This window comes from Phaseolus vulgaris, unplaced genomic scaffold, assembly GCF_000499845.2.
Source record: "Phaseolus vulgaris cultivar G19833 unplaced genomic scaffold, P. vulgaris v2.0 scaffold_13, whole genome shotgun sequence".
Lineage (NCBI taxonomy): Eukaryota > Viridiplantae > Streptophyta > Magnoliopsida > Fabales > Fabaceae > Phaseolus > Phaseolus vulgaris.
The window spans coordinates 741,997-754,835 of record NW_027174082.1 but is presented as its reverse complement, the minus strand read 5'-3'; the positions used below and the strand labels follow the sequence as shown (position 1 = coordinate 754,835).

At 33.5% G+C, this 12,839-nt stretch overlaps 1 protein-coding gene across 1 annotated transcript; it reads right to left on the bottom strand.

Moving 5' to 3' along the window:
- Nucleotides 1-324: 324 nt before the first annotated feature.
- LOC137816899 (anamorsin homolog) lies at nucleotides 325-4,262 on the bottom strand. Its single transcript, XM_068620066.1, has 8 exons — nucleotides 4,139-4,262; nucleotides 3,635-3,782; nucleotides 2,380-2,546; nucleotides 2,226-2,297; nucleotides 1,626-1,785; nucleotides 1,408-1,541; nucleotides 652-726; nucleotides 325-563 (listed from the first exon to the last, which is right to left on the bottom strand). The coding sequence occupies exons 1-8, from the start codon at nucleotides 4,139-4,141 to the stop codon at nucleotides 525-527; spliced, it is 798 nt and encodes a 265-aa protein (XP_068476167.1). The 5' UTR covers nucleotides 4,142-4,262; the 3' UTR covers nucleotides 325-524.
- Between the last annotated feature and the right edge of the window lie 8,577 nt (nucleotides 4,263-12,839).

Genomic DNA, 12,839 nt, shown 5'->3' with positions numbered 1-12,839 from the left:
AATAAATTACAAATTCTTTCTTCTCCACATTTCATTCTAAGAGTATGACAAATAGGTAATAGGTGAGGTATGGGTAATATAGTAAAATGAAAAAATTTCTCATCTAATCTTCTCAACTCAACTCAGAAGAGAAGATTCTTCGCTATCTGTTAGCCTACGCTTTTCTTCGCTCTCTATTACCCACAAATTTCCAAATTCAAATTCAAACAAGTTATTTCTTTCCTTTCCTTTTCAATCCGGTGAAAAGTAATGACCCGGATACGGATACAAACAGAGGCTTATAAAGGATCAGAAAAGCACACACCGCATGTAGTTAGATGCAAATAGAAAAGAGGAAGAGAGAAATGGCATTACAGCTCTATAATAGCAGGAAACATGAATCTCTGGTATTTCATACGTATCAAATCAAATTACTGGGATGAATGGTTCTGCTAGTATTAACATAACTAGTGTCTGACAAATACTACATAATAAATCTATAATAATAGGATTTCCATGACAAATCGTTCTTCAATCTTGTCCATTTATATGTCAGCAGCAAGGAAGTTACCAGACAGTGCTACCTGCATAAAAATAAGGAATGACTACTGGCCATACACCAAAACCATACCAAAAGAAATGACACCAATTGAAGAGAGGGAGAGAAAGTACCTTCTCGCCCAATTTGAAGGCAGGCAGTCCCTTGTAAGGGCAGGTACTGCATCTGAATGCATCTCCGAGCCCACACTGCAAATCAAAGACAACTTTGAGAGCAATGCAATCATTGGGAAATCGTAGCTCTTAATCTATACTAGACACACTGACCACAATAGAAATCAATCTTAGACATTCTTGTTTTTTCCATTATTGCTGATCAAAATTAATGTTCAAAATAGTTTTTGCGTTACAAATGACCTTTGTAAGATGATCTAACAAAACTATTTTGAAGAGCAAGATATGAACATACAAGTGGATTTATAATCCAAACAAAATTCCTTTTTTACTAGGTGAGTTTGGCCACGTGAATTTAAAAGCTTATTTAAAACTCAAATTCGGCGAGCTTTCATAGCTAAATTGAAAGAAATGGCAATAGAAGGACAATTGCATTTCTTCCATCCAAAAGCCTCTATATCCACATTCCTGAGCTATGTGCAACCAAAAAGGAAAGGAATTATAATGCAGTAGCCATAGCTCTTATATTCATGACATTTATGAATTGGGGAGAGGAGTTGCTTTAATGCTTCTTTGCCTCTATAATTCATCTAAATTAATACAAAAAGCTAACTAACCAAATTGGGAAGCTATCAAACAGGTTAGAAATTTGATGCCTAAAATGTGCAGAAAGCAAAAATGAATTCTTGTTGAACACATAGCCTTGCAAAGCATAAACAAACTTTATATTACAAAAGGAAAATAATTAACACATACACTGCCACAAGCTGATTGAGGATTATTAATCTGTTCTGTTGTCAATCCTAACTTCAATACTTTGTCCTCTTCTTCAGCCCTCCCACAGGTGCAATTTTTGCAGGCTTTTCTAGTGCTCCCAATTTCACAATCACCTATGGAATAAAACATGTCAGCTAAGAACTTGGTATCACACACAACGCTAGTTGAGGAACAGAAACTTAAAAAGTGTTCCTTACCAGGTGGTAGCTGGGGTTTCTTTAAATCTTCTTCAGTCAAAAGACTATCTTCATCTATCAGATCTGAATCAACATCAATTTGAATTTTAGGTGAACTCTTTATCACCTTCTTTAAGGCAAATGCTGAACCAACTTTCCATGAAGGCTTTTTAGCTTTGATCTATGAGCAATACAAAGCATATTGATTCTTAGACTTTGTAAGAGGATAAGAACAAATAATTAGGAAAGAAAGATAAAGAATAATTAATGACTCAAGGCCTATAATCCACTCATTATACAATAGGAAGAGAAATTTGCCAGAAGGACAGGGAAGATCATGATTAAAAGAAAAAAAACTAGAGAAAATTAATAATTGTGCTCAAACTGAAAAACCATTAACTTTAAAATAATAGCTGCTAATAATAGACTGGTTTTAAGACACATGTCGGCCTATTGTTTTCTGGTGTACAACACCAAACATAAGAAAACAATAAGAAATCGATGAATAAAAGTGGCATAGGAAGATTCTAGTTAATGAAACTCACCCCAATAAACACAAGAAAACAATAAGAAATCAATGAATAGAAGTGGCATAGGAAGATTCCAGTTAATGAAACTTACCCCAATTGATTGTAAAATTTGTGCTTCTGAAAACCCTGCCAACAATAACTTGCTCTGAAGATCAGATATTATCTGCAAGGATAACAGGGAAAATAATCAGATCATGCAATAGAACAATATCAATTCACCTAGGCACAATCTAAGATGTTACTACCTTATCAAATGAGCCCACAATAGACTGAGATGACTTGCGAATGAGAATTATTCCACCTACTTTTAACACTCTAAGAATTTCTTGAATCAGTTGGTCCCCAGGACAATCACTTGACAGCCAAAATAAAATAGCAGAATCAAAAGAGGAAGACTCCACTGGCAACTTGTCTGAAATTGGCAATAATAGGTAACAAAAGATAGTTTCTTTAGTTACAATACAATAAAATATGATATATGAGTGAAATGGAATTGAGCATTTGCAATGGAAATGGGAATTGGAGCATTCCATCCATCTTCTTCAATGAAGAAACAATAACTATTGGTTGACATGTTTAAAGGAATTAGACAAAATACAGGAAGGACTGGCTATTTTCAATTTTCTTGCAGTTCATGCATTTTGCTGCCCAAACTAAAGGTTGAACCATGATCTGTTGAAGATCCAAAGTTGATCTAGTTTAGATGAAATATTGAATTTTGTCACCATATACTGTTGCAGATAAACTAAGAAACAAAGAAATACCGAGCAGCCAATATTGTCAATGACAATGACGAGATAATAAACTGGCATAACTCACCCTCATTTTGACAAAATGGGGGATTGTTCTCTTTGAAATAAGAATCATTGTCTTTTTGGTTTTTATCTGATTATACTTGGAGGCTGGTTCTTAATATCTTTGCTGTTAGCATATTTTGAGTTGTAAAAGTCTAACCTAAAAGCATTTCAATATATGTTTATATATTTTAATAAACAATAAACTTTATTATAATGACAATCAAGCTGTATTATAACATTAAACAAGGCTCTGTTAACTTCATTGATGGCTTGAAATTGTTACTCTTGTAAAGTATTTAGATGTTGCCGTGCTTGAACAGCAAGAACCACTTCAGAAAGATATGGGCATTCAATGAGCCTACAAAGGAAACTGATTTTTTCATCTGAGAGGACAGGCACAATCTGAACACCCATCAATTCAGAGCTATTCCTCAGAAATGCCAGTAGTTTTTTTTGCAACTACAGGATCAAATGGGTAATTAAAGCCATAAATTGTAAACTCTTCGGATTTAAAACTGATTCAATAAAACGGTTCACTTTGGTGTACCACAGTTGCATTTGACCTATAAGTGCCGAGTGCTTACCCGCAAGTTCATAAAAGAAAAGGCATAAGACATATTCTAAGCGAAATCAGTATAAGTTATTAAACAGAAGGGGTGCAATACAGATATGCAAACAAAGAATGAAGAATGAAGATAATTACTTAAGAGAGAGGCAGATGTAATAACTAGAGGATCCGATTGCTGAACCCCTTCAATGCCAAGTTCTCTAATTGCCTCAAGCGCTTGATTGACGGAAAGAACTGCTCCATCTGTGCAAGCCAGAACAGCACCATGCGTCTTTGCACTATCCTGCAATAATCCAAACTTCCATTTAAAACGTTGCAAGTTAAAGATGTCCACATCTTTCTGTCCCCACATGCACTAAGATAACAAAATAATTTAGCATGAAAGAGAAATGAAAAAAATAAAAATAGAAGAAGATGAAGGCAGAATTTCAAGTATTCCCGCACTGGAATGAAAAATTTTGAAGCATCAAAATTGATCTCGGTTGATGGGAAAACTAGGAATGAAAACATAAGAAGAATTTGGGCGCGGGGGAGAAAGTGTGAAAGTAAAATAGACCCAGAATCAAAGAAAGAAAAGGAAAGTAACATGATATTAGAGAGAGAAAAAGGGCAAACAGAAGAGAAGAAGAGGGAACGAACCATTCCGATGGAAAGCAAAATCAGGAGCAACGCAACAGTAGACAATGGAAGCTTGACGACTGCGGAATCAAATTTCTTAGAGGAAAGAGACGGTGGGGGGTTTTAATAAGGGAAAGAGGAAAATCAACCACACGTGCAGATCACGTGGGCGTCCTACGTGGCAGACGTAAACACTAAGCATGGGATTGCTTTCTGCACCCCATACTTTTCAGGTTGATTCTCCAAACATCTAACGTGAAATTTTCATTTTACCCTTAATAATTTGAAAGACTTTATCTTCCAAATATCTGTAAGTTTTCCAATTATTTACATAAGGACATATTTGAAAAATAAAAAAATTTATAGAGATGAGAAAAAAATATATGAAGGTGCAGGAAGAAGTCCTTATTGATCATATCTTTCTCTATCATCATAGTTTCAAGGCGAAGACTTCCTACATTTTAAACTTACACCCAACAAAATTTTCAAAATCCGAAAATACTCAGTTTATAAATTCATGGGATGATTAAAATACAAAATTGTCACTTTGCCGTCGCCTTTCCCTTACATGTCATCAACCTCATTTCTTTGTGGTTTTTTTTTTTCAGTCACTTTTGTTTATATGTTGGTTGTATTATGTAATATAAAGTGTAATTTAGAAGTTTTCTTCTTGCAAAAAATAAATTCTAAATTATACAATAAAATCTAAATTTTTTTTAACTGTGTAATTTAAAAAAAAACAGAATTAGATTGCACTTATTTGTTCATATTGTGAAATTTATAAATTATTTTTTGTTAAATTTTTTTATGTAAAAATTAATTTTAGATTTCGAAAGTAAATTTTCGTAAACCAAAAACATAAAATAGAAGTTTTTATAACTATGGGAGTGTAAAAGAAAATTATTTTATATTTACAAAGTTATTAAAAGTTTATGAATTCTTTTTTTTATAATGATTAAGAAATAAAATTGATTTTTTTTAAATAGTTGGTTAATAAAGTTGAGATGTAAGTAATTATGATATTCTTAAATTTGTTAATTAGAGTTTTGAGATTTGTGTAGTGTTTAGATTTCTTAATTAGAGTGAATATTATATATATATATATATATATATATATATATATATAAAATGTGTACACTACAACAAAATCATCCAATTACAACAAAATCATCTAATAGAAATCAATTTCTAGATATCAAAATAATTAGTTATAATAGTAACTAAATTAGAGACCATTTTAGAAACTAAAAAAAATTGGTTTCTAAATTAGTTTCTATTATTGTTAAATAGTTTCTAAATTTGGTAGCAAAAACCTTGGTGGCTAATTAGATACCAATTTAGAAACCATTTAACAATAATAGAAACTAATTTAGAAACCAAAAATTTATTTAGTCCCTAAAATGGTCTCTAATTTAGTCACTATAGCAACTAATTATTTTTTGTTTCTAAAATTGATTTTTATTTAAAATTTTTCTTGTAGTGGTAATTGTAATATAGTAAATAATATATATATATATATATGTTATAAATAATTGAGTACAATAGAATTTGATTTTATTAAATATGAAATTATGAGATATTTTATTAAATAACTTAAGTATAAAAATATAGATTAAAATTAAATATCAATAAAAAAATATTGATAGTATAGTTTCGAAATTAAATGCTTTATAAAAGAGTAAATCGATTAGGTACAATAATTTAACTAGTTTTTTCCATAGTAATTATTCTGGTTAAAGTTACCTAAATTGTTAATTTGTTACACATTAATTGAAGGTATAATGTTCATAGTTATAATCATGGTTGGGTGTCATGTTGCTTTATTTTATGAATAAAATATTTTATAAAAAATTAACAATTTGGTTTTACTATTTTGGACGCCCTAAACACAAAATTCGATAAGAATGTGTTTATAATGGGGTTTGAAATAATGTTTCAAACACAAACTTATATTTCTTAACTCTTAATTGGAGATCTTGTTCTGATACGTCCAATAGTCTCACATCACTTAGGAATCGAGGTCAAAGACAATTTAAGACGAACTCACATTCCTTAATTCTTAATTGGGGGTCAAGAGCAATTTAAATAAACATATCTCCTTTAATTCTCTGAGGGGCCTTTTAAGGACAAAATCATGATGAAACTCTGAGCTCCAAGGAGGACAATACATCGGATGTGATGATTAATCACAGTGATGTCATCTTAACGAACTTGAGGTCGAAACATTTGCGTATGAGGGGCTTATTCCGGTACGTTCAATAGTCTCATATCATTTAGGAGTCGAGGACAAGCAAGGGAAATTTAAATACACATTCATCCTTTAACCCTCTAAGGCACCTTTTAAGGACAAACCTATGACGAAACTCTAAACTTCAAAGTGAAAAATATCTTGGATGTGATGATTGACTCTTCGAGTATGTATTAAAAGGCCGAGAACCAATGAGAGCAAAGTTTTTGGCCAACTTAATTGTTGAGTTCCCTCAAAGCGAAGAGAAACATGAATGGTGAACCTTGAATGTTGTTGGTTCATCCAACAAAAAAGGTAGTGGAGTTGGAATTATACTCAAGGGATCACACCAAATTACACTTGAGTAGGCCATTTGATTCAATTTTGAACAATCAAGTCAAGTACGAGGCCTTAGTTGCAAGATTGAAGCTTGCACATGAAATGAGGGTAAAAAAGCTCAAATGTCATAATGACTCTCAATTGGTGACAAGTAAGATTAATGGAGATTATCAAGCCAATGAGCCTTTATTCTAAAAGTACTATCATATTTTGAAGAATTTAATTATTCGTTTTGACAAGTTTAAGGCTATCAATGTTTCCCAAGCTTCTAACGACTCAGCTAATGTTTTGTCCGAGCTCGTCAATACAAAGAAAGCAGAGCAATATCGAACTCTGATTCAAGACACATTAAATACGCCAAGTTGGGACTATGATGATGTCTTACATATTACGACAGGAAATACCATTTGGATAACGCCAATCATTAGTTACCTCACCAAAGAAGTGCTCTTGAGTAACTCCAATGAAGCAAGAAAATTAAGATGACAAGCTTTATTCTACACCATGTGCAATAGTGACCTATTTAGGAGAGGATTCTCATTACCTTTGCTTAAATGTCTAGATAATGATCAAGTAGAGTATCTCATGGTAGAGTTGCATTCAGACATATGTGGAGTGCATAAAGCTCGGTTTATGGCATCAAGAGTATTACGAGCAAGGTACTATTGCCCAATACTTAGAAAAGATGTTCATTCTTTTATACAAGAGTGCCAAGAATGCCAAAAATTCGGGCCCATTTACACATTACCACCTAAAGAGCTTCACTCCATCATCACACCTTGGTCGTTCACTACTTGGAGAATGGATATAGTCTACCATTTCCCAATGGCTAAAGAACATGTGAAGTTTCTCATAGTCGCCATTGACTATTTTACTAGGTGTATAGAAGCAAAACCTTTGGTGACTATCACATCTCAACAAGTGCAAAAGATCTCTTGGAAGAATATCATATGTAAACATGAATTATCAAATTGTATTGTTACCGATGATAGGCGACAATCCACTAATAAAGGTTATGAACAATTTTTACAACAACTTAGTATCAAACACCGAGTTACTTTCGTTGAGCATCTCCAAATCAATGGACAAGCTAAAATCGCCAAAATGTGATATTAAATGAGTTGAAAAAAAATATTGGTCAAACAAAGGAGCTATGGGCAGAAGAGATCCCAAGTATTTTATGGGGATATAATTGCATGCCTCAATCATCCACAAATGAAACTCCCTTTCGTTTGATGTATGGAGAAAATGTCATGATTCCTATCGAGCTCGGCGAAATCTCTTGGAGAAGACAAGTTCATGACAAGCAGCATAATGATACAAACATTCGAGGTGAACTCGACACGATAAAATAGATCTAGGAATAGGCATGATACAAGAGATCTAGAGTGGCTCGATGGTACAACATTAGAGTGCAAGAATGAAACTTCCACAAGGGAAACCATGTGTGGCACAAGTTCGACGATGTACGAAGAGACAAAAAGAAGGGCAAGCTAGCCCTTAATTGGGATGACCCATACCGAATTGTTAATTCTCTCCAAAATGGTTCATACAAGTTAGAAGATTTGAGCGGTAAATTGATATCTTACACAAGGAATGCTACTAATCTTAAGATTTATTTTAGTTAAAGTCCATTGTAAACCTCTTAACAATGATAGTGTACTTTTTTTCCATAACTCGGATTTTTTTCGTAAAGGGGTTTTGACGAGTAAGGTTTTAATGAGACACTTTCTTGAATAAATAAAAATAAAAGTTTATTTTCTATAATTACATGTTCAAATTTAAATATATACACTCGGTTCAAAGTTAATCGATCATTATTGATTCAAAGTGTTGAACAAGATGCTTTGATGTCTCCAAATCCAAGAGGAAAGGTTGAAGACCTTGCTGCTGGGTGTGTGTGTGTGTTTTCTAGTTGTTTGAAACTTATTAATTCACTCCTTAAGATGATCCAAGTTCATTTGAATCTTTAACCTTTTGAAAAGATGTGTTTTCTAAAAAGCTGTCAAAATTTCAACAGGCTGTTTTACCTTAGTAGTTTTTGAAAAAGGTTGAAAGCTGTTTGACTTAGTTGACTTTGCTGTCAAACCAAATCAATCGATTGTTTCGACAAAACAATCGATTGTTTTCCTGTAAACCTTAACAAAATTCTGTTAAGTGGTTTTAATATGTTTTAAATGATCCTAACTAACTTGGCTCCTTTATTAAATGCTTTTGACCACTTGGTGGGTCTATATAAAGATGGTTTTACGCTCCTAATCTTGGAGTTAGAGAAAGAGTTTATCAAAACAGTTTTTCCAAGATTTGAAAGAGCTTTGGATCATTCTTAAGTGTGTGGAATAGGATTGAGTTGTAATTCTGAACTTTAAGCTTTGTAATACCCATGTGTATTATATTCCCTTCTTCCTTGATTATTGTATTTCTGTAGTTGTGTTGCTAAGGAGTGTTGTGTGTTCTTGAGGTGTTCAAGATCAACATTCTTGGTGTGGTTTGCCAAAGGTAGTGTGTTTCTTGAGGGGTTCAAGGTCACTACTTTGGTGTGTGATGTGTGTAATCTGGTTTTGATTGCATAGTGGATTACCTAGTGGTTTCTGGGGACTGAATGTAGCTCTTGGTGTAAGAGTGAACCAGTATAAATCTGTTTGTGTGATTCTCTCTTTCCCTAATCTCACATATATCAGTTTTAAGTTGTTTTTATTAACTGCTGATAAAAACAACCGATTGTTTTTCTGATATCATTTTAAAACAATTTTGGGTATTTGTTTCCTTGATTCTTTTCTTTGTAATTCAGCATTGATTTTCATTATACTTTCAAAGTTTGCGAAAATCCCTCTTAAACAATTCACCCCCCCTCTCGTTTAAGGCCATATATTCTAACAATTGACATCAAGAGCTAAGTTCTTGAAAGTTATTCAAGTTTTCGATCCTAAATCTTTTTTCTATGGCTGAAAAACTACCTTTTGGGGAGGGTGCCTCATTTAACAGGCTACCTCTGTTTTGTGGACTGAATAATCAATTATGGAAGGTTATAATGAAATTCTTTGTTGAATCTATAGATAGAAAAATCTGGAATGTTATTACAAATAACTATCTCATGCCTATATCTGAAAATGTTTCTTCTGAAAGAGAACATCTTGATTGTGTAGCTATGAACATCATTGTATCTGCACTTGATTCTAATGAATTGCTCAAGGTTTCATAATGTAGTTCTGCAAAAGAAATGTGGAATACCCTTGAAGAGTATCACAAGAATCCAAGGAGTGCCTTGATGGACAAAGAAGAATCTTCTGTTGAATCTTTCTCTTCAGAATCTAGAAAGGAGGTTTGTCTTATGACAAAAGAGAATCTGAATCAAGTCAAGAGAGAAGGAAAAGAAAGCAAAATAAAAAAGAAGCCAATCTTTGTTTGATGGCCAAAGAAGAAGATGATGCAAGTAGTGTAAGTTCTTGTACTTCTTTAAATGCTGAAAATTATAGTCAACTTTTTCAAACCTTTAATGAAACTCATAAGAAAGCTAATAGGTTGGCCCTTTTAAATAAACGGTTGAAAGGTTTAAACAACTCGTTGGAAAATAGAGTCAAGACTTTGGAAGAAGAGTTGAACCATTCAAAAACAGATTTTGAAATGATTTACAAAAACTCTTCTTGCAAGTGTGATTCTAGCTTTTGTGAAAATTGTGAATCACTTGAAAAGAAAGTCCACTACCTTTTAAAAACCATGGACAAGTTTTCCAAAGGCCAATCCAATCTTGAAACTGTTCTTGCTACTCAAAAATGTGTTTTTGGCAAGGCTGGGTTGGGGTTTAATCCAAACAGCAATAACAAATCTGTTTCAAAACCCTTTTCAAGTTTCTTTGAAAAACAACCTGTTGTTTTATCGAAACAACTGGTTGAATTTTGTCATTACTGCATGAAAAGGGGCCACACTATTAGATTCTGCAGAGTAAGAAGGTTTTATGTTCCCAAAGGTATTTTGAAATGGGTTTCTAAGGTTTCTAAGGTTCCTAAGGCTCCTACTAACATCATTGGACCCAAATTTATAAGCGGACCAAATCTTGCTTCTTAATCTTTTCTTGTAGGGATCTTTGGCAGCCAAGAATTATCTTTGGACTTGAAGAATGACTGCTAAAGGGAAAAGATTCTTTCTGGACTTCCAATTACTGTTGAGTACAAAACCTAGTTTTCTTGAAGGCCAAGAGAAGTTACTTGATTATGGACAATGACTCATTGAAAGAACTACATTGTCAAAAGGATAAGACTTTCCTTGTTTTTATTTTCTTCTCTTGAATTTTTCTTTAATTCTATAGTATGAAAAATATTGATTGATGTCTTTATCTTTCATCTATGTAATGTGAATATGAATTCTATCCTTCTGATTCATCTTTACCTGTCAATTCTGAATCTGTGAAATGCTTAAATTGCTATCACGGAAAAACAACCGATTGTTTTCACGAAACAACCGATTGTTTTTCCTCTGGCACCTTTGTATAATGCTGCCAAGTTTGCTTATGCATGAGTAAACCATTCCTCTTTTTCAAATCTTGTTTTTGGACAAATATACATTGAGTGTGCCTCAGAATTTGATAATAAAAGATTATATCCACTTGTTTTCTTGAAAGCTCTATATCATTTTCTATTTCTTGAAATGTCAAACTTGTTTGTACTGCTGGTCTACTATATTGTCATTCTGATTTCTGCTTTGTACAACCCTTCTCATTTGCTATTTGTGAGAGAAAATAGGGGGAGCTGTTTATGCTTGATTTGGTTGTATAAGGTAGCTTTAAAACTGATGCATTATGTTGTTGTTCTTTGCACTTGAAAGCACTTGATTACTTCAATTTTTCTGGTTTTTCTGCTAATGTTGTATATGTAGAAAACTGGTTTGTGTGTGTCTTGTTATCTTGCTGCTATACTTGCTTTGTATATGCATCAATTCTGCGTTACAGGACTTTTCAAGTACAGGTGCTATGTTGAAGACAAATCAAAGTGATGCTTCTTATTATGGTTCAAGAGCACCTTACTCATATTCATGACAAGTCAAAATTCATGACCTATGTAAAGAAACTTCAAGAATAAAGAGTCTGATCTGGTGTTGTTGATGGCTTATAACTGTGGAGGAGTCTGTCCATGTGGTGTTTGATGAAATCATTCATAGTGATCCAGGTTTTACAAAGGTAGTGTGTTTCTTGAGGGGTTCAAGGTCACTACTTTGGTGTGTGATGTGTGTAATCTGGTTTTGATTGCATAGTGGATTACCCAGTGGTTTCTGGGGACTGGATGTAGCTCTTGGTGTAAGAGTGAACCAGTATAAATCTGTTTGTGTGATTCTCTCTTTCCTTGATCTCACATATATTTGTTTTAAGTTGTTTTTATTAACTGCTGATAAAAACAACCGATTGTTTCGACAAAACAACCGATTGTTTTTCTGATATCATCTTAAAACAATTTTGGGTATTTGTTTCCTTGATTCTTTTCTCTGTAATTCAGCATTGATTTTCATTATACCTTCAAAGTTTACAAAAATCCCTCTTCAACAATTCACCCCACCCCCCTCTTGTGTAAGGCCATATATTCTAACACAAAGTAGGGGTGGTAAAGTGGGGGAGGGCGGGTTGCTTATTTCAACCTGCTGGCCCGCTTAGACCCGCCCCGCATAACCCGCAGCCCGCGCGGGACAAGTGCGGGGCGGGGCGGGTTGGCCCATATAACCCGCTTAACTTTAAAATGTATAAAAAAAATAATTTACACCCCTATATTTTCTTCATGAAACCTTATATTTTACATTCCGAAATTTTTAATAAAATCTTACTATGCATATTTCATGAAAATAATACTATGAGACCATTTACCTAATGCATCTAGATAAAAAATAAATTATTATTTTTTTAAATATCTCTTATGCGCACTGACACGCAGGCCCACGAGCCAACCCTTATGCGGGGCGGTTAGAAAAATCAGCCCGCAAATTCTATGCAGGGCGGGCCAAGTGCGGGGCGAGTCAGCCCGCATTGCCACCCCTAGTTCAGAGTTAACCAATATTTATTATGTTCAAATCAGTTCACTCAAAGTTAGTCAATTATAATACGTCACTCAGTTCAAAGTTAACCAATCACTATTCGTTCAAAGTTAACCAATATTTATTTAAGTTCAAATTAGT

Excerpts from the sequence above, each read along its gene's own strand:
- LOC137816899 (XM_068620066.1), bottom strand. Across the intron at positions 2,298-2,379 it reads TTGTGGGCTCATTTGATAAG|ATAATATCTGATCTTCAGAG; the intron begins GTAGTAACATCT and ends TTATCCTTGCAG. Across the intron at positions 1,786-2,225 it reads AAATTTTACAATCAATTGGG|ATCAAAGCTAAAAAGCCTTC; the intron begins GTAAGTTTCATT and ends TATTGCTCATAG.